This window comes from Lynx rufus, unplaced genomic scaffold, assembly GCF_022079265.1.
Source record: "Lynx rufus isolate CCGP_SWC_20201006 ecotype Redwood Valley unplaced genomic scaffold, mLynRuf1.p SCAF_27, whole genome shotgun sequence".
Classification (NCBI taxonomy): Eukaryota; Metazoa; Chordata; class Mammalia; order Carnivora; family Felidae; genus Lynx; species Lynx rufus.
The window spans coordinates 5986641-6011850 of record NW_025814842.1 but is presented as its reverse complement, the minus strand read 5'-3'; the positions used below and the strand labels follow the sequence as shown (position 1 = coordinate 6011850).

The 25210-nt window shown below is 48.7% G+C and overlaps 1 protein-coding gene across 11 annotated transcripts in view; it reads right to left on the bottom strand.

The window, feature by feature from the left end:
• TRRAP (transformation/transcription domain associated protein) overlaps positions 1-25210 on the bottom strand; it is a 112450-nt gene that overhangs the window by 34197 nt on the left and 53043 nt on the right. For 7 of the 11 annotated variants that reach the window (XM_047089075.1, XM_047089073.1, XM_047089081.1 and 4 more), the window contains exons 32-51: positions 23491-23610; positions 23126-23245; positions 22562-22726; positions 22286-22467; positions 21918-22116; positions 21335-21463; positions 18853-19119; positions 17332-17538; positions 16904-17062; positions 16673-16807; positions 15182-15292; positions 14116-14262; positions 11892-12105; positions 11213-11338; positions 8948-9094; positions 7854-8056; positions 7131-7252; positions 6599-6812; positions 4630-4809; positions 2593-2739 (exon numbers count right to left, since the gene is read on the bottom strand). In XM_047089075.1, coding sequence (XP_046945031.1) covers positions 2593-2739; positions 4630-4809; positions 6599-6812; positions 7131-7252; positions 7854-8056; positions 8948-9094; positions 11213-11338; positions 11892-12105; positions 14116-14262; positions 15182-15292; positions 16673-16807; positions 16904-17062; positions 17332-17538; positions 18853-19119; positions 21335-21463; positions 21918-22116; positions 22286-22467; positions 22562-22726; positions 23126-23245; positions 23491-23610 — 3294 coding nt within the window. The remainder of the gene's footprint in view (positions 1-2592; positions 2740-4629; positions 4810-6598; positions 6813-7130; positions 7253-7853; positions 8057-8947; positions 9095-11212; positions 11339-11891; positions 12106-14115; positions 14263-15181; positions 15293-16672; positions 16808-16903; positions 17063-17331; positions 17539-18852; positions 19120-21334; positions 21464-21917; positions 22117-22285; positions 22468-22561; positions 22727-23125; positions 23246-23490; positions 23611-25210) is intronic. The other 4 variants (XM_047089077.1, XM_047089083.1, XM_047089080.1 and 1 more) reach the window with 1 other exon arrangement.

The window sequence follows — 25210 nt, the reverse complement described above, 5'->3', positions numbered from 1 at the left end:
TTCTTGGCCAAAGAGTACAATTCTGGAGAACAGATCAAGAACTGAAGATCCAGAGTGTCTGCAGCTGACGGCCAGTGAGATGGAAAGAGCCAGGGTCAGGAACTAAAAGCCCGGATGGTGAATCAAATCCACAGATGCCTCTGACTTTGTCCACAGCTTTGCTGGTTTTCAAAGTCTGAATCAGCTGCCGATATTTCCTACAAACAGGCAGGTTTCAAGCCTGCTGGAAGCCCACTGGGCCCATGGGGCACACCTCCCCACAGAGACAGGGCTTCAGGGACACATGCGTCATGACCAGGCTCTCCTTTCTCCAACAGCAAACTGAGGAAGGGAAATCACCCTCATGTCCACCATCTACTAAAAATGCAGAAAGCAAAGCTACAAACATTTCAAAGAACATGGGTGAAAACATTTAATAAGTGAAGAATGCTCCGGTTTGGTACTCGGGCTGCCCCGTGAGGCAGACGGAGATGAAACGACCACGGAGGACCTCGGTGGCTGCCCCCTCCTCCCCGGCCTCGGGGGCCTCCTGCCTCCAAGTCAATCTAGCAGAGACCGGAGCGCTGAAGGGCCACAAGTGTTCACACACCTGCTGCTCATCTCGAGCCGTGAGTCGGGGATTCCGCAGGTCCCCGGCCTGTACTCATTCACACACTGTCACGGAGAGGCTGTGGTGGCTCTGCCAACGCCAAGGAGGACAGGAGGGGACATTGGCGTCAACACGTTTCTCACAGGGAGGAAGACGGCCAATTCTGGGACAAGACGCCCAGGGCAGAGAAGAGGGCAGGAGCGCCTGGTTCCATGAAGGACCCGACCCATTCACGTGCCTCCTAGTCCCTCTGGACTTAGAAACAAACTGTCTGGAGGCACCGACTGGCCTCTGACCACTTCATGGGTGGAGGGGCCTCGGGAAGGAAAATGTCAAGGTCAAATAGACTTATAAATGCAGTGACTTATAACCCCACCTTGCTCTACAAAAAACAGAAATATGAAAAGTATCTTCCATAAACACGTGATAAAATAACATGAGCGCCACTCCGACTTCTGAAGCCTCCTGGTGGCTTTCACTGTTCTCCACAGCACTCACCAGCCCACACAGCCACACCGATTTTACCTCTGTTTATTATTTCCCCCAGTAGAACAGGAGCCCCACGGGGCTGGTACTCTTGTCTGTTTCATTCAGTTACACGAACTGCGAAAATGTACTCTGATCTTTCACAATGAGCTGATCATTAAACTTATGCCAAAGCAACCAATGAGTCAGTATCTACATGGTGACTTATCATGGCGACTGTCAGCCAAGAAAGGCCTTTGGGTTTGGGGGCACTGACCCACCACCCTTCTTCCAGCAGAAATGACAGGAGGGACAGGGGCCTATTAAGTCTTCAGTTGTGAACAAAAGTGTGTCATCTACATGTAAGAATGCTCTGCTTCCGTTCTGTGCACAGGAAGATGAAGTGTTATGTTTATCCACACATAAACACAATGATCACTCAGATGCAAATTAAAGTTTGATTTAAGGGGCGCCTGGGTGGCGCAGTCGGTTAAGCGTCCGACTTCAGCCAGGTCACGATCTCGCGGTCCGTGAGTTCGAGCCCCGCGCCAGGCTCTGGGCTGATGGCTCGGAGCCTGGAGCCTGTTTCCGATACTGTGTCTCCCTCTCTCTCTGCCCCTCCCCCATTCATGCTCTGTCTCTCTCTGTCCCAAAATAAATAAACGTTGAAAAAAAAAAAAAAAAAAGTTTGATTTAACACACAAAATACAGAATGGGTTACCAGAGAATTTTAAATGTACAAATTATCTGTGACAAGTAGTTTGTTTCTAGCTTTTTTCACCTAGGTCTTGATTTGAACAGAATCATCGCTGGTTCTTTGTAACACTCTTCAAAAACAACTTGGTGTATTGGCCTTAACCAATTCTTGTAGTCTTTAACTAAAAATCATCACTTCTATAATTAACCTAAGAGTCTGAGGAAGTCAAAAAGCTTCTAGCTGGCTATATCCCAAAACAGATGCATTTGGGGGCGCCTGGGTGGCTCAGTCGGTTGGGTCCGAGTCTTAATTTCGGCTCAGGTCATGAGATCGATGGAACCCCACGTAGGGTTCTGTGCTGACCCAGAGCCTGCTTGGGATTCTTTCTCTCCCTGTCTCTCTGCATCTCCCCAACTTGTGCTTTCTCTCAAAAAAACCCAGAAAACAAAAAACAAAACAAAAGGTGCGTCTGGAGGACCTCTCCCTACAAAGTGAACTTCATTTACCATGTTAACCTATTCTCATTTTCTTTTTATTGCATTTGAAAAATAATTCAGCATTGTCTCATCTTATATTTTTAGTAAACAATTTCATCCTTTCTTTCAAGGGACAGCAGTGGGAAAATTATTTTCTCCCACAAGATACTCTAATTCCTTCCTCAAATCTTTACACAGAATATCCACTTTGATCTCACAGAATTACGATAGCGTCAACTGAGAAAAGTGAGAAAATACGTCTAATTTGTAGAAGAAAACTTCACACTGCCGTGGGGTAATCCTGCTCTAGGATTCAAAATATTCAGGGGAGAAGACCACCACCGTCCCTCGGAAGCCACACAGACCTTCACCTCCCGGAGAGTGTCAAGGAATTTGTCGTGTCTGTTGGTTAACATGTGCAGTTGGTTCCCGATGTCCTTTTCAGAAAGCTCTTTGGTTTTGGGCGTGCTGGTCTGGTCTCCCGGGGCCAGCTCTATGTCAATCTCCACGTCCTGTGAAACAGAACACAAACAGGCAAAAACAAAAAGTCAGACAGTTAGAGAAAACCCAGTAAACAGCTCTTGCAAACTCCTTGTTACAGTTTTGGCAAGTAAAATTCTAGGCAGTTTCCCAGAAGTTTAAAACTATGTAAATCCTTTGAGCTCTAAAATAAACAAAGCAGATGGACTAGATCAGACTTTTCTCTAAATGACACTATGGAAAGATCACTGTTTTGCTCTTCTATTTGGATTGTGGAAAGCAAAATGAAAAAGTGCAAGTTCTAAACAGTAAAAATAACAATGATAAGGAATTACAGCCTATCATTCCTCAAAATGCAGTATAGCTGCCTCGCTCATTCAGATTAAGAATATGGTCAGGGTCACTGCACAGAACCTGTTGGCACAATGTTTTATATGACTCATTCCCAAAAAGGAGTAAACCCTTCTTTCTGTCTGAAGCCTCTGAGAAGTCACAGCCAAAATTCAATCATCAAGCAAGCCTCTGAGTTACCAACCATTTGGTATGTGCCCCTGAAAAAGCACAACAATGACTTCCAAGTTGGCAATTTACTTCATACAAGAGAGTAACAGGAAGGAAAGATCGTATCACTAGATCATCTAGTGTTCAGCAACAGAAGGAGATTTTAAATTCTTATTTGATAATAGAATGAGTAGATATCCCACATACAGGAGGGGCACCAGACTACCCTTTCAGAGCAAAAAGGGTGCCTCCTTTTGGAATCCTGGGCAGCTGCTTCTAAAACCCAGCACTCCGGGGAAAGACTGAGCTTCCAAGAGCAAACAACCTAAAGGAGACCCAAGTTTAAAGGTCTATGCCTGGAGTAGTGGCGGCTACTCCTCATGGAGCACTGAGGGCCTTCGGGACAAAGACCTCGGCCTTGCTAGCCAGTTCTGGGCTCCAGGGCTGCCCCCACCAGGACGAGGTGGAGACTTGGGAGGTTCACAGCAGGCTGCTGGTAGAACCTGCTGGAGCCCTGGGAGGCGTCCCTCCCTAGGGTAGTGCTGTTAACACAACATGGCTTCTTCTCACTTGGGAGAGAAAAATCACCGAACAGTAGAATAACCTGTACTAAGCAAGACTAGCTCACAATAAAGTGATCTATCTCAAAATTAAATGGCAGTACGAGATGCTTATCAATTTAACCTAAGTGTCTATCAACAGATGAATGGATAAAGATGTGGTGTAAGTACAATGGAGTATTATTCAGCCATAAAAAGGAAAGAAATCTTGCCATTTGCAACAACATGGATGGATCTTGAAGGCATTCTGCTAAGTGAAAGAAGTCAGACAATGACAAAAACCCTGTGTTCTCACTTATATGTGGAATCTTACAAAAAAAAAAAAAAAATCTTACGGAGAATACACTGGTGCTTGCCAGAGGCAGCAGGATTAGGAGAGGGCAAAATGGGCCAAGGGGGGGCCAAAAGGTATAAACTTCCAGTTATAAGTCAGTCATGGGGATGCAATCAATGTATAGCATGGTGACTATGGGTAATGCTACTGTATTGCATATCTGGAAGTTTCCAGGAGAGTAAATGTTACAAGCTCTCATTAGAAAAAAAATCTGGTAACTGCGTGGTGACACATGTTAACTAGAGGTATCCTGGTGATCATTTAGTAATATATACAAATATTGGATCGTTACATCGGACACTTGAAACTAACATAATGTTGTATGTCAGTTACACCTCGATAATAAAAAAAAAGAAACATCTAACTGAACAGAGGTACCACATCCAGCACTTTCAGGTAGAGACAGGTTTTAATGCATTGCTCTTGCCCTCCCAACCCCCCCAAAATCTATGGCTGATATCAAATTTGTCCACAGAAATGGGAATTCTGCTGTGAAAAGGAAGGGACCACACAATCTGGAGCATTACTTCCTCTTTGGACTCGCTGTTCTCTCGCTCCCGAGGCTCCTGCTTGACATGTGTGACCATGGCGAAGGCCGCTCGGTCGTGGCTGTCGGCCAGGTTGATGACATTGGTGATGGACGGGAGCATGGCTCCTTGGCAGCTGGTACCAATGGGAGTGCTCTTCTCACACACCGCCAGAAGCAGCTGAAAAGGATTTATGAAAAGAAGACAAACCTAGAACATTAGCCTGGCATTTGGGGTGCAGGGACCCATGGTTGACACCTAGTTCTCACGACTGGCACACATAGGGTGTTGACTCGTGAGCCCACAGCTCTGCTTCTCCCCAGCTCAGTCAGACAGAGGGTCTGAACTTTTCCTCCAGACACCCCTCACTCGGCACCTCTGACTCCGTGTCTAAGCAGAAATTCAGTATCTTTCTCCCCTACCAGACGGGCTTCCTCCTGCTATCAACTCCTGCCCAGACTAAGTTCCTAACTCATGGACTTCCTCTTCCCAAATCATCTCCTCACACACAGCTGACTCAGTGCTCTTCTCCCTGTGGCCCCCAGTGGCTTCCATGGCCGCCAGGGGACAGTGCAAGCTACTCAGCATGGCTCACGAGCTCATCCCTGACGTAACACTCGTACCCACATCCAATACTTCCACGACTATTCCCCACATCCCAATACGCTTTGCCACCTGGCCTTTGCCTCTTGACCTGGATGCCCCCCAAACTAAGCCACTCTTGCCCCTGCCCCGGTGGAGCTGAAGTGTCATGGGGAAGGACAAGCCCAACATCAACACGTAAATAGACACATAATAACGAACAGAAACAGAAAACAACGACAACAACCAATAACCCAAAACCAAACCAAAAAAGATACATACTCACTGTAAGAACAGAGCCAAGAAACAGGGAGACCAACAGAACAAAAGGGTGCCCCTTTTAGCTTAGGTGTTAAGAATGTGGCATGTCTGAGAACACAAAAGGCCAGTAGGGCTGGAGACCACCGAGGGAGGAGGGAGACAGGGAGGTCAGTATCGGGCTGGAGAGAGGAAAGGGTCTGGTCACATGGGGGCTGGAAAGACGTGTCCTGGAGGCTGGATTTTGTGCCAAGTATAAAGGCAAGGAGTGACACACACAATCGGCATTATTAAGGACAATTTTGCAACAATAACAAAACTAGGGTGGTGAGCAATGATGGTGGCCCCAAGAGGGCAGAAGAAGAAAAAAGGGTGAGAAGCAGGTGGCCCTGAACTGGTAACCCCTGGCGACGGACCAGATGCGCAGGACAAACGAGGCAAGGAATGGCAGATCCCCAGCTTGTGCCCCTAAAGAGGATTCCACAATCTTCTATCTCATTAGGCAAAGTAATTTGGTAACCTTCTAGCTTCACTTGTAAACAAGCAGACTAGAATTATCTGCAGAGCATCGATAACCGACGGGAAACTAGGCTGCCTGGTGTAGTAAGCAGATACCTAAGCCAATGAAAGGCAGCGGATATGAACAAGAAACAAGAAAACAGAACTCTCCCCCCAATCCTGTTAGAAACATCCGACCATCCACTGAATCGGTCTGACCATCTCACACAGGCCTCGGTCACTGGCATGCTGGCCCCTCACACTAGGGATCAAAGTCTGTGGCTTTGTCAGGCTGGTCTGGCCTGGCTGCTCTACCTTCCTGCTCTAAGAATGATGAGACGTGACACAGTACGTTAAATCTTCAAGGGCGCATAGACAGAATTTACAATTTTCACACTTGAGGAAAAACAAACCTCTGGCTACACACTAAAGAACACTATTCAATTTTCTAGGAGCTTAAAACCACCCCTAAAAAAACCCCTCGAGCTGAAAACAAAGCTTTAAAAGTCTTTTTTTTCTTCCTGGAAGAGAGGACAGCAGTTTATGGTGGAGGTTTCTAATTCATCTCAGACAATGTTGATGCCTCCTGCTTCAGTGCCCTGCCAGGGACGGCGAGCTGAGCCCGTCCTACCTCAATGCACTGCTTAATCCAGAAGTGGTTCCCCATGGCTTCCCAATTCTGGGAACAGGTAACGTAAAGCAGGCGCTCGTATACCCGACGTTTCATAGAGTTGTCAAAAACCTCGAAAAACTTTGCCCTGATGAGGGGCTGGGCGCAACGCAGCCCGGAGAGGAAGGCTGGCTCGAGTTTCGCAGTCAGCTCACTGCCAGACAGCGTCTCATCCCTGAAATGGAAAGAGGAACACGGGGTGGAAGAGCTACACCAGAGGCGGACTCTGCAAACCGGAAGCCAACAGGCAGAAAACAAGCGGGCGAGAACGCTCCTAAATGCCGCTACGAAAGCCGAGAGTGGATCATAAATTACCATAGGCCGACGCAGCATTTGAGCAAAAGGTGCGTTAATGGCACAAAAATATGTTCTGGGATTAAGTGTAGGTATGTTTAAAATTTAACTATCGTGAAGAAATTCAACGTTACGTAGCTTAATTAAAGAACATACTGTAGACACATACGCGCAATGTTTGGTTAACCGCTGTCATTACCTGTAGACATAGTTAACGAGGTCTAAAAACTGGGCATTTAATTCAAGGTCTTCCGGAAAGCGCTTTTCTATGTAGGCCATCATTTTCACAAGCAAAATGGACTTCTCCCGGAGTGTAGGTGTCTGTATGAATTGGGTTTTTTTTTAAAAGAAAAGGTCAATTACGTCTATTTGAGAAAAGATAAATTCAAAAGCATTTCAGCCATCTGCTTTATTTTTTAAGCTCCTAAAATTTTGTCAAGTAAAGTAAGACAAGATCATTTCTAAATGGAAAGAGCCCGCCTCTGGCTGTCTGCAAATCCTTAAAATCAAGACAGCTGCCAATCTGATTTTCCTAGGGGCTGCAGCTCACTTTGGAGAGAAGTAACTAAATTATCAAACAAATCAGAAGTTTGCAATCACCTTACTAAATTCAGTAACAGTCCCGTATCATTAATTTTTCGGATGCTTACCTTTAGCACCACAAAGACTAAGAAATAAGATTCATTTAACATCTTAATACAAATACACATTAAAAAGAGTGACCGGTCACCTTGAGCATCTATTTAAAATCTGTTAAGTGCCATGAGAGAAATCCATCTTAAGAAAAAATCCTGCGAATGCCAACATGGGAAAAAGCGTTCTGCCGGAGAAGCGTGAGGAGAAGAGCTGAGCAGGCCATGCTTGGACTTCTGCCTGCACAGCAGCAGGTGCCTGACCCGAGCACAGCCCTCTCGCTGCTCACCTGACTGGCTGCCATCGGGGAATTGTTTTTCACCCACTCTTCCACGATTTTCACTACAGCCCGGAGGATTTTGGCATCCGGCGACTTTTCAATGAGGGAGGTCAGGATGGCCTGAATGAAGTTCTTCCTCATCTCCATGCTCATGACGGCCAGGCGCGTTTTCACCAGCTCCAGACTCAGCATCACCAGCTCTCCTGTTCCTGCTTGTGCAGAGAAAAGGGGAGCACCCCAACAATCCACATGATGCATGATGTGGCACGTCAGGTTCTGTCCCACCCTGCCCCCCACATACTCTCCTGCAAGAGGGGCCTCATAAGCGCCTCCGTACGGGCAAGGGGACGATGGAGCGGATGGACCAGTGCCGGACACCCAGACACAGGCAGTCCTCAAGCCACGTTCACAGCACTTCTGCTCCGATGGGCCTCTAGCAGTGGTGCCAACTCTGGGCACACGTGGCCCCGCCCCTGCAACCAACAACTTTATCCCTCAGGATCCTGGGGCCCACTACTCGGGCCCAGAACCTGCAACTTCATTTTTCATAAGGCATAAAGCTCTGATTATGCATTTGGTTTTATGGCAAAACCACTGGATAGCTCTCACTTAGCAGTGAATGCCCCACATAAACATCCAGCCCGCTTAAAAATTTCATCCCTACATTCACAAATTTGGGATGTAATCCATGAAAAAAAAAATTTAATGTTTATTTTTGAGAGAGCGAGCGAGCACACGAGCAGGGGAGGGGCAGAGAGAAAGAGGGAGACACAGAATCTGAAGCAGGCTCCAGGCTCTGAGCCATCAGCACAGAGCCCAACGCGGGGCTCGAACTCACAGACTGTGAGATCATGACCTGAGCCAAAGTCAGAGGCTTAACCGACTGAGCCACCCAGGTGCCCCTGGAATGTAATTCATTTTAAAAACGAGTCTCACTTTGGTTTTATATGAAATGCTCACAACATCTTTTTTGAAAGCAAACAGAGAGCGGACTGCACCAAAAAAACAGGAATTCACGTTGGTTTCAGAATTCAATCACACAGCAGCACCCTTCTGGTGTTCCATGAAGTCTGAGAAAAAAACGTGGGGGCCCTGGTTGTCACCTGAGGTAGCTTCTGTGCTGCCCGACGCTGCCTGTGGGTTCAGGTGCTCTCGGACCATCTTCTGCAGGGAGCGCATGAAGACCGAGATGAGCCGGTCGATGTAGCTCGGGTTGTTGCTGCAGGCGGACTTGAGGATCATAAGGGTCCCTAAGAGGTAGAAATCGGTGTGTTCGGTTTTAAGAAAAGTTTTTTTAAAACTCAGTAATCAACAAAAATGGGCTATTTAAAACATTTTAAAGTGTACCGAATAAAAATGTGTTGTTCCTGACCAAGTATGGATAAACCCCAAGTGTCAACATTAGAAGCTTTTGTCCACACACACTACACTCTGGAGCACCGCGTTTTCACTCCCAATTCTGAATTCACGATCCACACCAAGCACGGGAGCCGATTTTTATGCTTTGGTAGATACAACGTTCGTACCTTCAGTTCTGGATTTTATCCTTGTTATAGCAAACCACCCTAGTGACATTTATTGTCCCATGATAAGTTTGGGCAAAAAAAAAAAGAGGGGTGCCTGGGTGGCACCCCCGGGTTAAGCATCTGACTTCGGCTCAGGTCATGATCTTGCGGTTTGTGAGTTTGAGCCCCGCGTTGGGCTCTGTGCTGACAGCTCAGAGCCTGGAGCCTGCTTCAGATCCTATGTCTCCCTCCTCCTCTGCCCCTCCACTGCTTGCATTCTCGCACTCTCAAAATTAAAAAAATTGACATTAAAAAAAAATTGAAAAAAAAAAAAAAAAAGAAAGTAGAACAAGAAAAAAAAAATCCTTAAAAACAAATCTAGACTATTTGGACATGATAAATATTTTAGGATTCAATTTGTACCCCATTCTGAAAAACTGAGTAAGATCAGTAAAAATCCAGTAAAAGTCAACAAAACTAACATCAGAGCATGAACACTGAGTATGTGCAAAAAACGTAATCTTTCCTGACATTTTTTAGGAACATCCTGACCCTGACCTACACATGAAATTTTAAATTTGTATTCACGGTTCCCATTATAGACCAGTATAAGGGTATTCATTTGCCATTGATGGGTGCAATCATCACAGATTTGGACAATTTTAGGCTTGCTTTGTTAAAAGGCTGAGTCTCAGGAGACAGGTGACGCTTGGTGATGAGGAGTCAGTAACTGAGCCCTGGGTCTAGGGCAGGGAGACTGGTGTGACAAGACTCCAGGCACTAGCCCCAGTGCTGCCCCCGGCCTGCTGTCACCCCCACAAAGGAGGGAGGCAGGGCCAACGGTGGTCAGCTCTTCAGAGTCCTCCAGAGAATTAAGAAGACATTCAAACTCTGGAAGCCAGGCTGCGAAGCAGGATCTACATGACCCGCCTGAACAAAAGTCACAGAAGGATTCCTCAACCATCTAAATCCACCCGGTTCCAGAATAGAGCTGGCAAGCTTGAATACTAAGGGATACAATTTTAGATAAATTAAATTTCAGATAGCAAGTAGCAAGGGTCTGGAGAGCAAGAAACTCATTCAGATGTAACGTATTCAGTTTGCAGATTCAGATGCAAGTGTGTGCATGATAAAAGCTACCTATGTGTTTACATACAAGTACACAAAAAAGACACACATCAAGACGTTAATAGTGAATATTTACTAAGCAAAGAGAGTTTTAGTTTTCCTTCTTTTGTATTTTCAAAATTTCATACAATGACAAAGTTAAAAAAGCATTTTTAAACTGCTAACCCTAAGTCTGTGACTTTCACAAAAAGCAGAGTAAAGTAGCTACGCATTTGACTTCTGAGTATCTGGAGGCCCAAGTCGTCCGGCTGCCCCGATTACCTGAAAAACCAACTCTTGTCTCACCTGGGGCAGCCAGAGCCTCACCACGTAGACAGGGACTAGTTCTCGTCTTGGGAGTGGCTTCAACACGGGTGACCGTATCGTGAAAGGCAGCAATTACACATCTGTGCACACTGCTTTAGCAGCGGCTCCGTGTGTGACGTGAAGCCGGGGCAGCAGGACCCGCGCCACACGGGGCAGCTCCCCCACAGCCCAATCCTGCACCTGAGGCTGGGGCGGGAGGAACCGAGGGAACACAGACATTGGTTGGGTGGAGGCCGTTTCCCTCAAAGACCACAGGGGACTGGGGCCTCACGTGTACCAGGCCACACAAGACACCCTCAGCGCATGTCAGCTCAAAGCTCCAGCTGACATCCTGACCCTTTCCGAGAAGGAAAGCTCGTCCAGAGAGCACAGAGACCAACGCCAAAAGGAACCACTGCTACAGAAAATCTAAACCGGACCCAAACTCACCGAAAAGCTGGGAGGGATTCGCATTGGTGGCCTTCTCATAGTTGGTGAGTCCTTCATAGATTACCTTTCCGACGGCCGCATAGAGGCACTCCAGCTCTTCGTACTTGGAGGCCACACTGGAAGTGCCTGAAACAGAAGCGAGAACCTGGGCCCTACGGTTTAGGTTCTCAGGCCCATCGGGGCACCGGGACATTGACCTTCCTCACACTAGGTCTGGAGCCTTAGTTATCTTGGGAAGTGGGATAACTGGCATGGGCGCTTCTCTCACACTGCAGGACTTGTGGCACTCATCTCTGAGAGGATTCCGACTTTACAGAGCTAAGGGACAACGTTTTATCCCCCAAGCTTTCCCGGAGTGCACCCAAGATCCACTCACTTACAGTATGCCAAAGTTTGACCTCGACCGTTTGACATTGGACAAAACACTGTAACCCAACTTCCTTTACTGCCTAAGGAAAGTCACGTTCAGCTGATGAGTAACAGAATTTCCAAAGCAAAACAAAAAAACATAATGCAACGACTGCCGCCGTTAAGTTCTTAGGTCAAGAAAAATTTTTTTTCAAAGAAAGACGGAAAGCCCGAAGTAAACGCTCACTATAGTAACTGGAGGAGGAGCACTCTCGAGTGACAAGCTCCGTGCCCTCCCATCCACTGAGGCACCAGAGCAAAGGTCACCTACTTGGCTCTGTTGGGAAAATGCTCATTAGGCGGGAGAGAAGGCTATGGACCGCTCGGAGAACCTTGGTGTTCGCGCATGTCATGCACGCAGCGATCCCACGCTGCAGAGGTTTGAAGCTGCTGAGGATGGCTGGAGACTGCAAGACAGTGAGCAAGAAACCCAGAACTTCCAATCCCGTGCAAATATTTCCATAGTTGACTTGATTAGGCTGCTCCTGCGGTGGAGAACACAGGCCACACACAGATGACGTCAACACTCCGGTGCCATCGACTACACAAGGACCACATTTTATTCATACAGGAGGACTTCACATTTCTTTTAACAAATTTGCTTTAAGTATTTAGTCAAACCCCCTTTTAAATTTTTTTTTTTTTCAACGTTTATTTATTTTTGGGACAGAGAGAGACAGAGCATGAACGGGGGAGGGGCAGACAGAGAGAGGGAGACCCAGAATCGGAAACAGGCTCCAGGCTCTGAGCCATCCGCCCAGAGCCCGACGCGGGGCTCGAACTCACGGACCGCGAGATCGTGACCTGGCTGAAGTCGGACGCTTAACCGACTGCGCCACCCAGGCGCCCCTCAAACCCCCTTTTAAATGCTTATGAGAGACATTAATACGCCCCTCAAACCCCCTTTTAAATGCTTATGAGAGACATTAATACTCAATATTGGGGCGCCTGGGTGGCGCAGTCGGTTAAGCGTCCGACTTCAGCCAGGTCATGATCTCGCGGTCCGTGAGTTCGAGCCCCGCGTCGGGCTCTGGGCGGATGGCTCGGAGCCTGGAGCCTGTTTCCGATTCTGTGTCTCCCTCTCTCTCTGCCCCTCCCCCGTTCATGCTCTGTCTCTCTCTGTCCCAAAAATAAAAAAATAAAAAAAAAACATTGAAAAAAAAAAAAATAAAAGATGATGTCATAAAAAAAACAGTATTAGAAAACCGAGTATTGCTTCTTGAAACTTTTGTCTCATTGTTTTTCACACATAGATGCCTTGTCTATGTACTGTGTGGACACACTGGGTTGTGAGATAAAATCTTCTCACACTTACTATGGGAAAAGAGTGGAAAGTCACCACGAGCTGGGCACGCTGTATGACGGAAATGTTAGCCTGTGACGTGGCAGAGGTCGTTCACTAATGGCTGAGCTTAACTCAATGCGACTGCATTGGATAGGGAAGTAGTTTGACCTTTCAAAAAGAAAAAGAGGATGGGGCGCCTGGGTGGCTCAGTCGGTTGGGTGTCTGACTCCTGATTTGGGCTCAGGTCATGATCTCTCGGCTCCTGGGATCGAGCCCCACATCAGACTCTGTATTGACAGTATAGAGCCTGCTTGGGAGTCTCTCTCTCTGCCTGTGTCTCTCAAAATAAACACATAAACTTAAAAAAAAAAAAAAAAAAGAAAGAAAGAAAAAGAGAAAGGAAATATACAGAAAATCCCGAAGCTATATGTCAAGCTAGAATCAAAGCATATACTGCAGACAGGCAGCCTATGATCCCACTGTTTTCATGGTGCAGGTAATCTGTGCAACCTTTAAAAAAAAAACCCTTTGCAATGCAAAATAACAAATGCTTAAAATCGGTCTGCAGCTGCCCAGAAATTACAGGATCATGGTTTTTTACAGAAACAGACCAAAGACCCACCAAATAATCAGCAGCATTAGAGGCTAATTTTTTTAACCCTTACCCCCCCTTTAGTTTATTTATTTTGAGAGAGCGAGCGAGTGAGCACGTGCCCAAGTGGGGAAGGGACAAAGAGAGAATCCCACACAGGCTCTGTGCTGTCAGCACAGAGACTGACGCGGGCCTCAAACCCGTGAACCGTAAGATCATCATCTGAGCCAAAGTCAGACATTTAATTGACTGAGCCACCCAGGCATCCCAGGGCTAATTTTTTTATCACCTTATTTTGTGGTGCTCGATAACAAATTATATGTCTGTTTTAAAGTTTTATTTTAGAGACTGTTTCATAAACCAACTAAAATTGTTTATGCCAAGCCAGTCGAGAGGTCACTTTAAGAACAGACGCTTCAAGATGCAAGAAAACTATCATGTTTTCAAAGCTCTTCGCTGCCTGGGGCTGGGGACATGAGCTCAAGTTTTAAGATCTTTTTCAGGGAGTGAAATTCCCTCCCCCTCCTTAGCAGCCACGATTGGCCAAGAGAACGGAGGGTTTGGGGTTTGGTGGCCCAGCCCCAAGATCGGGTGGCAGTGACAGACACAACCACTTACCACACTCATCAGGAGCTTGTCAAACCACTGCAGTTTGAGCTCAGACTTGGACCACATGTCTGGGCGCAAGGCAGTCTTCAGGAGAGTCACACACCGGCGAGACAGCACCTCCCCAGGAGACCCCGCAGTGTTGGTATTGTCGTTAACCTGGAAATCCACTTAAATTCAAGGCCACGTCTCACTGTGACACTGCCTCTCGCCCTGGCACCCGGCTTCCACTTCACTGCCACCTACTTTCCCACCTGACTCAACTCAGCCTTCTCCACTTCAGGGACTCTTGCCGACAGCCCCCCCCCCCCCCACTCTCTTGCTGTGGGGTCGGTGGGGATTTGCACTCATTTGTGGGAGTGACGGATTAGCGTCAGGCAGCTCCCCAAGAGCGTACCCAAGCTCCTCCCACGGACCTCACAGGCTGGGCCTGGCACACTGCAGCACCGAGAAGGTACTAGCTGAATTATTCAGCAGATTCTTTTCAGTACTTTGAAGCCCTCAATGGTTTTGCAAGATCTACTATTCTGTTTAGTAATCATACAAACTTAAGACTCCCAAATTCTAAAAGAACTACCTAAGAAAATTTCATTTACAATGTTTTTTTTTCAAGTTGTTTCAGAAATAGATTCCTAAGAAATACATGAAAATACATATTGACGTAAATGATAAAGAAATACAAGTTTTAAAAGCACTTAAATTACTAAACGTCCACAATTTATGGAGGTCGGATCATCCCAGCACCTTTACGAGATGTACTTGGAAGTTAAATAATCTGCCCAAGGTCACTGGCCGAGTGCCATGTTGTGTCAACACCAAGATGACCTTAATCATGAGATATACCAATATTTTACCATCGCAGAAAGAAAAAATGTTTTTAAAAATCCCATCACTTATAAAACAGGCAGGTTTCAGAAACGTTAGCCTGTTATGAAATCAGTGGAATGTGGTACAAGAGAGCTGGCCTCAGACCTTGGTTTGTCTACATTGTTCCTGACTACACTGTCGGAGATAACATTCTAGAATCTATTAAGCAGTCTCTGAAGAATCTGTAACAGAAGCCTTTCAAAAGCCGCACCTGACAAGCCACGCGGATGAGGAAGTTCACCACTGTGTCTGTGTGCTGCTTATCAATGGGTTTGGCAAGAAGGGAGTCGGCTCCAGGCAGCGACTGGCTCCTTCCGAACACCTAGAAAAGGCAGGCAGAGCATTCTCAACAACGCGTCCGTCTGAGAGAGCGCGGCCTTGTGCAGCCAGCTCGAGGTACACAGTCCTCCTGGGGGCGGCGGCTCTGGGCAGCGGGGAGACCGGCGGCAGGCACGTCTCTGCAGACACAACCGACAAGGTCGCGAGGACACCAAGGCGGCTCTTCATACGGAGCAGCAGCCAGGAGAAGAGCACAGACAAAGCCGCTCCAGGCACAGGAAAAGGAGCCAGTGGATGAGTCCCAAGTGAACAAAGACCCTGGGGCACTCCGGAAGTGGAGGAAAGGCCTGTGTGGCTGGAGCATCGTGAGCAAGAACAGTGGGGGGGGGGGGGGGAGGGAATGGCGGGGGAGGCACGAAGGCCATCAGCAGGGCTGAGTCACACAGGCCTTGAAGGCCTCAGCCCCAGAGAGGGCTTGGCCGGGGAAAGACAACCTGACCTACTGCTTCTTCAAGCTTTTTCTTTTTTTAAATGTTTATTTTTGAGAGAGAGTATGAGTGGGGGAGGGGCAGAAAGGGCGACCGAGAATCCGAAGAGGGCTCTGTGTTCACAGCAAAGAGTCCAATGCGGGGCTTAGAACTCACAAACGAGCCATGAGATCCTGACCTGAGCCGAAGTCGGATGCTTAACCAACTGAGCCACCCAGGTGCCCCATCTTCAAGTTTCATTTTTAAATGATGTAACAGTACAGAGGCCCCAGGCTCCCTTTACTCAGCTTCCCTTAGATTCTGACAAGAGGCAGCAGGAGAGGACAGAGGAGCTGGGAGGCACTGCAGTGAGCAGGGGAGGTGGCTGGGCGCACGCCAAGAAGGGTCCGCGGCCGGGTCAGCAGGACCTGACACGTAAATGGACAAAATCCGTGGCCCGAGGTGTCCGACCTGAGCACAAGTAGAGACCAGTAGAGGGGAGGGACGGTTCAACCTCAGGCACAGAGTGACAGAGCCATCACCTCAACGAAGGCTGAGGAGAGCGAGCAACCCCCTCCCTGGCTCTCTTGTGTTCTCCAAACAAAACAGGACACATCTGTTCACTTTGAAAAAAATGAACACAAATGGGTGCACATTCTCGATCAATTTTCTTACCCCAAAGCGTTTCTCTCGATGCCTCCCTGCAAGGAATTAGCCATTCTCATTGGAACTCTAAGATATTAAATACACACATAAAAAACAAAAAAACAAAAACAACCGTATCTGGTGACATGAGAAACACGGCGAGTAAGTCCTAGGTCACTGGGGTTCTACCTGTGAGTGCAGCCTTTCCCGGCTGTGTCTCAGGCACGGTGCTGGGCACTTCGCCCACATTCGGAATTTGCGGAATGAATGAAAGAAGCGCAGAACCCATAGCAGAAAGCACTCGATCTTACCGCACTGATGGCTCCAGTGGCCGTCCTAAAGCGTTTCACTTCCTGGGCGGAATCCACCGACAGGCCTCTTTTAATGGAAGATGAAACAGAGTTGACTCCTTCGCCACTTGAATTTGAGTCCATGTCTGAATCCGGCTTAAAAAACACACAGGTGTGACTTTACAAACTGATTTCTAGGGAGAAGCAGAAGGAATTCAGTCTGGGACGACAGGACAAGTCTGGCAGCCGTACCTGCTGGTCCTTGATCCTCTGCAATTCCCACTTGATGACGACTTCAGACAGGTCCACGGCCAGCCGCCTCTGCTCGATGGTGACGCTGGGCGTGAAGCCCAACCTCTGCATGGCGCTGACCATGTGCTGCACCAAGTGATGCCGCACAGGGTAGTAGACCTAGGGGTACGGGGTCTGTGTCACACCGGGACCACTGCCTCGTGACTCCAGCACACGTGCGCAAGTGGGCACACACACACGCATACACCCCCACCCCCCAATGGACCAGGAATACCTTTATTAAAAGACGACTAACCACATTATTACCGCAAACAATCAGAGATAAGCAAGAGGTGAAAGCAAATGCCTGAACGCGCAGGACGCACCCCCTATGGTCCTACGGCGCTCTCAGCGTGTGGTCCCCACCCCCCGTGGTGCTCTCTACACACCTTAAAGTGCTGCACGATCAAATGCAGGATGTGAACGAGCTGCGGGACCGTGTGGCCCTCCTCCACAATGATCTTCCTCGTCCAGTGCGTCAGCATCTGGTGCCCGTCCTCCATCCTGGCCGGCACCGCCGGAGTCAAGATGGCCATCGCCTGTCTCACGATGGCTCGAGCCTCCATCGCATGAGCCTTGAGGAGACTGTGAAAGACCTAACACAGGGAAGAGGTTCTTACGCACGGTGAGAACGAAGGCTCGGAGAAAGGAGATGAGAACAATCACTTTGAACCGAGACCGGGTGTTTTTGCAAAAACAGTTTTCGCAAAATTCCTTAGGGCTGTCTTCTCAGGAAACAACAAAGCTGCTTTCTCCTTCCTTAAGTTTTGAGATGAATGCGTTGTTCCTCCTCCTACCGAGCTCCCACTTCGTGCCCGTGCTGGGCCAGGGTGGAGCATGCAGAGGAAGACCTGGCTCCTCACAGGGACTCGGTCTCGCGTAACTCATGGGAAGTTAGCTGATGTACAGGGATCATTTCTTTCACCGCAGCGTGACACGAGTAAAAGGGACTGCCCTCGGCGGCAGTCTTAGAAAAGCGCGAGAGGTGACGTCCTGACGTTAAGTAAGGTCATGACACGAAGACCACCCGATGGGTACGGAAGATGGAGGGGGCAGGGCAGGTGCTGGAGATCAACAGGACTCGCCCACGCCCCGACCGGGAACTAGAGGGCATCGCGGATGGTCCCTGCGTCTCTGGCTGGGAGAGCAGCACCCCAGAGACGTGCCTGTGGGAGGTGATGACGGAGGGGCCGCTGGCTTTGTGGTCTGGGGTGTAACACCTCAGAGGTCACAAGACGAAGTGGTCAGAGGAAAACAATCAGGAGTGACCACACAGAAGAGGACAAGGACGATCGCTTAGGCAACGTTAATGGGACAAACTGAGCACTAAAGTGTACTACCGCATTTAATTCTTACAGAGACAACACTAAACTCAGGGTCACAAACTTGCGACTGCAAAACAGAAACTCAAACCCAGGGCGGCCTGGCGTCAAGGCCTAACCCCTCCGGGGACTCGGAGAAGGGTGCTCATCGTTGGCAGAGGATCAGTACGGGATGAGGGCTCTAGAGTGCCTAGTGTCTTTAGCTAAGGAACGGGCCGGGCCCTTGCAGAATGGTTTCAATGGACCAGCAGATCGGAAGCCAGGCTACAACGTGCAGAGGAGCAGGAGATGGGCAAAGGAGACGCTTTGCTGTTTCAGCAGCAAGGCCGCAGAGGGACGACGGAGCACAACAGTAACTGCGGAGCGGGGGACACAGTGAGCGGTCACGGGAGGGTTCACGGTGTTTGTAACACAGCAGAAACCAGCTATTTTTAAACGGTGCCGGGAAGGACAACAGCAAAGGAGGCTACCACTGCGGAGGGGGGGTGGGGGGAAGCGTGTGTGCAAATCTGCCCGACGCCTGGGGCGGCGGGGGGGGGGGGAGGGGGGGGCGCGGTGGAGGGGGGATGGGAGGGCGCCCCGCGGTACCTGAAGGACGATCTTCTTGTGTATGGCAAACTTGGCAATGATGTGCGCCAGAAGCAAGTGTCCGCTGTATTTGCAGGCCGGGTCCACGCAGGCCTTGGACAGCAGGCAGGGCCACGCGAAGGTCATGAGGCGGCGCAGCTTGCTGTTGCGGTTCTTGTTGTTGTCGTGGATGTGGTGCGGGGCGTGCTCCACCAGCAGCGTGGCGTACTGCAGGAGATAGATCCTCAGCGAGTCCAGCATGTCCGCCTGCTTCTCCGGGTCCAGCACCTGCGGGCGAGACCAGCAGAACGGAGCTCGGGTCCAGTCCTGAGCCGTGTCACCAACCAAGGGCCACACGACAGGTTTACACCTTCAAACACACACGCACGCGCGCGCTCCTAAACACACACACACGCGCGCGCGCGGCATATACAACATCAAGCTTTACAACAAGAGAACCAATGAGGTCATGCCAACTTTCCCGTCATGTGTGCGGATCAGAGACTCCCGGAACGAATTTCACTGACGAAGGGCGGGCTTACAAGTCTGAACACAGTGGGTGAAGGACCTTCAGGGGAAAAGGAGGGCCTCTTCTTTAGGACGAGATTTGTTTTTTTTTTTTTTTAGTTTTTAAAAAAAATTATTTATTTTTGAGAGAGAAGACAGAGCATGATCTGGGGTGGGCAGAGAGAGAGGGAGACACAGAATCCAAAGCAGGGTCCAGGCTCTGAGCTGTCAGCACAGAGCCCAATGCGGGGCTCGAAATCACGAACCATGAGATCATGACCTGAGCCAAAGTTGAACACTTAACCAACTGAGCCACCCAGGTGCCCCTGTTTCTTTCTTTCTTTTTTTTTTTTTTTAATGTTTCTTTATTTTGAGAGTGAGCAAGCACATGAGAGCGGGGCAGGGGCAGAGAGAGAGGGAGAGAGAGAATCCCAAGCAGGGACGCAGAGCTCGATCCCATGAACCATGAGATCACGACCTGAGCCTAAATCAAGAGTCAGACACTTAACTGGCTGAGCCACCCAGGTGCCCCAAGGACAGAGTTTCTTAATTTCCAAGTAGTTGAGATTTTTTGCCTAGTCAGCTGTTAAGTGTCTGTCTAGTCCTTATTTTGCAGTATTATAGTAAGAAAATGCTACCTGGAAAACAAATCTCTAAAGAAATTGTTACAGTTTTCTGTCATCAAGTATCGGACACATTTCTGTTTTATGAATATGAGAAAACATGTCCACCCCGAGGAATACCCCGCAGGTCTCTACTGAATCAAGTGCGCTGACTCTCCATTCCAGGCCTAACTACGTTTTCTCCCAGAAAGTTCTGAAAGGCTGAAGTCTTCCACCACAACTGTGTTTTTACTGGGGTTCCTCTGGCTCCCCGAGTCCCCTCTCCCCTGGACCTGCTGCTTGCCGGCAGCCTCTCCCGGGACCCCCACCTGCCCGGTGCCACTAACCCTCACCTGACCTCGAAATCCCAACTCCTCACTTGTGCTGAGTCAGCAGCATCTGACCCAAAAGACAGTCTAGAGAAGGCAGCACAAGAGAAGGGGCCGCATCTGAGGGACCATCTCCCCCAGTTGCCCGGCATGAGGCAAGTGTCAATACGGGGACCCAAAACAATTCCTTGGGCTCAGCTCTCATTCCTAGAGAGAGCGGAGGTGGGGTGAAAACTGCAGGAAGGACGCCCGTCTTCAGGAACCAGTAAACTGCCAATGGGAACAGTCCCCTCCACTTGGGCCCCAGGACGGAACAGTGATAGAACGAGTGAGAAAACTGGGTTCTCCTAAAGGGCGAACGTTCAGACAACACCCTGCAGAGGAATGCCCGTTGGTCACTGCACTCCAACAAACCACGTGTATACGGAACGCTCTACCAGCCTGCAGGTGAACACAGCACCTGCAGGCAAAGTTCAAAGGCCAAGCCAGCACAGGACAGCCGAGGCACCAAGAGGAATGCCGAGCAGCCATTTCTCAAACACGTCACTCAGAAAACCTCTCTAGCACAAACCGGAAACGCTACTGTAAACATACAGAGACCTAACACCTAAGGTAACCTCAGACATCCCTGCTGTCACATTGGTCTCGTTAACTTGACATTAAGGGTCATGGTGGCAACTAGATCTGGTCTGTTTCCACTGACTTTTAGTAGATTCTTTTGCAAAAGTGAAGACAAAAACCATGTGTCAAGACTCTAACCAGCGAGAGGGATTTTTACAAAACAACTCCAACATCTAACTGTTCACTGACATATGTTCCGTTTCTCACTGGAATCTATTTGTATGGAAAGTCAGTTCATTCTGAAGTGTCCTCAAAAAAATGCACTGCATTCTAATACGACCAACGCAATTCTGTAAACCAATGCAACTGTGGAAGATTAGAACCTTAGGGAAATAAGCTTATTTCAGCGAACCCATCATACAAAACACACATGCACACACACTCACACGTTCTCTCTCATCTACTACGTTGCTTTTCATGCCAAAGCACTGATAGTGACACCACCTTGGTTATAAACACACTGGTGATGCTCTCTGGGTTATCGCCTTCTGGGTTGGGAGGTCCTAGGAGCTGCTCCCCGTCTCCCTTCTCAAAGCTGTATAAGAAAGCAGGATTCAAGATATGCTGCAGAACCTACAAGAAAACGTAAACATGAAGGAGGAGGAAAACAATGCTGTGCTCCGTGCTCTTTATTTCTTCAACAAGGTGGGTAGGGCCCCCAGGGTTTGCTTGGACACTGAACCCGTGAAGCGAGATCTCAGTCAAGGGTGTGACCCATCACCTGACTTTGACTCAAGCAGTCAGCAAGAAAGGTGGGTCAAAACAGGAGGAAAAGCGACTTGAGTCTGTCTACTCTCGTGTCAAACGAGGCATTTACTAAAAACAAGGACTCCGACAACCTACTTTGCAACACTGGCTCACTCTGGACCCGCCGTAAGTTTTTCAACGGCAGCATCTTCCTCGCCAACAGTCCAGACTCTAGTTAAGTGTCCGCGGAGACACAGCAGAACACAAACAGTGCCCCTGGTTCCCTAGAAAATTAGCCCCAACGCCCACGGCAAAACCACAGCCTAACCGTGAGACTCACCTTGGCTTTCAGTTCATCTCCAAAGTTGGGGTCGCTGAAGTCCACAAAACGGAAAAACAGGGCACGCTTTTGAGCGATGCTGTAGTTTTTGGGAATCTCTTCCTCCATGTACTCTTTCAGGAACGTCATGTTGCAGAGAAAACGACCGGTAAAGGCCCGGAGCAGCTGGAAGAGCAATTCTATGTCTCCATAATTCCTTCTGCAGGGTCAAATGAGAGAACAGGCTATGTTATGGCTGCTTTCGCGACGACGTGGGTGCATGTGGCCAGTGGACCACGGCTAAGCACAAATTCCCAGAGGGGCTCCGGTGTAGCTTACTGGGGGGAGGGAACAAGTCACTGGACAGAAAGCACAACGGATGCACCCACTTGCAGTAATTCAGCAGACAGTAGGCCAGCAGCTTGGGCTCCTTCCAATTGGTGGCAGCCATATTCTCCTTCCGGTGTCTCTCTTGAAAGGTCTCGCTAACCCACACACGCCTCAACTGGCTCACCAGAGAATGCTGATTGGCCAGCCAGGAGTCATCGTTTTTAACTATAATACTTATGATCTGTCAAAGAAGCGACAATTAGGGAACTGGCAGGGTTCTCCAAGCATCCCACCTGAACTTTGAAGATTTCAGGTGTCTGGTGAGAAGACGCTACCTTGATGGCCTGAAACTGGAGGTCCAGGCGCAGGGTGCTGGTGCTGGGTGAGCCAGGGCGCACGGCGGTCTGGGGGCCACCGGGCAGCAGCAGGGTGATGAACCTGTTGGGGTTAGCGGCCAGCACATCTCGCAGAGGTCTGGCATCTTTGTGTTTTAAAAAACTCTGAAAACAGAACAAACAAGCTATTTTAAGCCAGTCAGGGCTCACAAAGGGTTTAGATGAATGAGCGGTACGGTTCTTTCCCAATCTGTCTAGGCAGGCTAAAAAGCTGCTATAACCACCCTTTTAACAAAAAGCTCCTTAGCGGTAATGATACTTCGTGACTGTGGACTCCATAATCTTAGCAGTTCATTCATTTGTTAACACCACCCAAATCCTACAGACAGGGGTTCCTTGGCCCACACTTTCCACGTACGCGACAATGAGGTTTCTAACACTTGGATATGTTACAGAAAAAGGAAAGCAGAGCACTGAACAACGAAGTATGAGTTTCGGACTGCAGAGCACACCGGCCAACAGGAATGTGCAGGGACACTGGACCCCAGCTCCCCGTGTGCCTACCATAAACATTCTGCTCCACTGGGGATCGTTCAGTGTGGCTTCCATCATGAACAGCTCCACCGTCTGTGAGGGGTGCCGAGTCAAGAACTTGATGAGAGGCTCTCTGAACGGACTGCCGGCCTAGAAAACATGTGGGTGAAATAGCATCCTCTCAGGGCCTGAAGCTTCTTAGGTCCACCGACCTACCATGGCAGGAGAATGCATTTGTCCCTCCTCGTAACCGGAGCGTGCAACAGTCACAAGCGAATGCTAGCACGGAACATCTTTGTGCTGTTAGAGTACCCCATCTAAGATATGACGAAGTGAAAACGTCACAAGCCAACAGATGGTGGAAGAGTCAGAATTAACCCCAATTTGACCATTACCTCAATCAACATAGCCCGTTCTGTTTTCATCACCACCTCTAACAAAGGCTTGACGAGAGTCTGAGGTGCAGCTGGGATCAGATGAAAAAGGTTTATAATTGCCGAACAAATTTTCATTTCCTAGTGAAGAAACCCAGAAATTACAAAACAGGCCAATTAATTTTGCCAGCCAGAGATCTCAACATCACTACAGACCCTACAATGGTCTAGCTACATTCGCAAGGCTAGCCACCAGAAGCAAAGAATTAACATGTAAAAAGCCACAATTTACCAATGTCAGATTACTGCTGTGGCCCAAGGAAACTAACTGCCCTTGGCCTTCAGATTTCATCTGTCAACGGAGGGAAGAGGGAGCTGTGTACCTGATGTGATTGTGCTGTGTCTGTTTTCAAGAGCATGGACAAGTGCTGGACGTGACCTGACAGGTTGCTATGCTAGAGCCTCATGGAGGAGGGAACGAGCAAGCCTATGGCCAGGGGAGCGTGACATCACGGGGTCTGCTCTGCTGTGACATCACGGGGTCTTCCCAATACACTAAGTTCTGAGGGCACAGACTTCTTTTGTCCTCAAAACTTAGCATGAGAAAAGCCTTCAAAAAATCCTTAAGTATTTATCCTGAAAGTTGAACATGAACGTAAATAAATGACTGACCACGGTACTAAAAATATTCGTCAACCAGACCTACAGATGAGGCTGACAGATGGCTCTATGGAATCGTACAAAGAATGTGAAATGCCAAGATTTCTGCACTTTTCCAGGTGCTGACAGCTCAGTGGTCAATCGCTCTCAGTCCCACTTTCCGTGCTCAGTGTTAGCTCCCACAGTTTTTATCCGCAATTCAGAGATTCCACGTGGCCAAAAGTACGGCCACGGAAGGGAAGACTCCCTGATGTACACCCCCCCCGCACTGTGTGCAGTAGGATGTCCGTTACTCTAAGCGCAGTAAAATGGGGATGATAAACACCCGTCAGGAGGGGCCCCATCCCAAGAGCATCTGACATACCTCCGCAAATGCCTTGACAAACCACAAGGCCAACAGTGAGATGGGGAAGAAACGAGAAAACATGGCTCAGTGTCACCCCACCTCACCTGTAGAGTTCTCCGCTGCCGAATTCCCCAGAACACAGAGCAAGGTCTACTCTGAAATTGTAACGTTCTAAGAATGGTACTTTCATATTGTGGTTTACGTTTTCCAAGCGCGGGCACAAAATCACTTCTTTTGGTCTCCACAGCATCGCCGGAAGCCAGGACTGACAGATGCTATCATTCCCATTTTACAGCAGAGGGAAAGCTCAGGGTTCTGACTGTCCAAAGTCACGGTGTCGGGGACTACGTCAGTGTGGTGTGCGTGAGCGAGAAATGCGGGGGGACGAGACACGGAGGGGCAGGGAGGTTTTAAACTCCAGGCAGGCAGCCAGGCACTCAGGTGTGTGCAAGAAAACAGCTCCTCTCAGTCCCTAGCAGGGGTGATGTTCTTTGTGTAGTTTCCTCCCAAGAGGCTGTTAGATGTAGGAGTTCATACCACCACTATGAGAGCAAAACCCGGCTGAATCTTAAACGGTGTTGACATATTGCGATTCTAACATATAGAAACCAGAGAACTTGGACTCTTGCTTTAAAACGTCCTAATAGGTAACATGCGTGGCATCTGGACAGTTCACAGCAACGGTACTGATACAACTCCGCCACAGACAGACAATACGGCTCACTGCACTCCAAG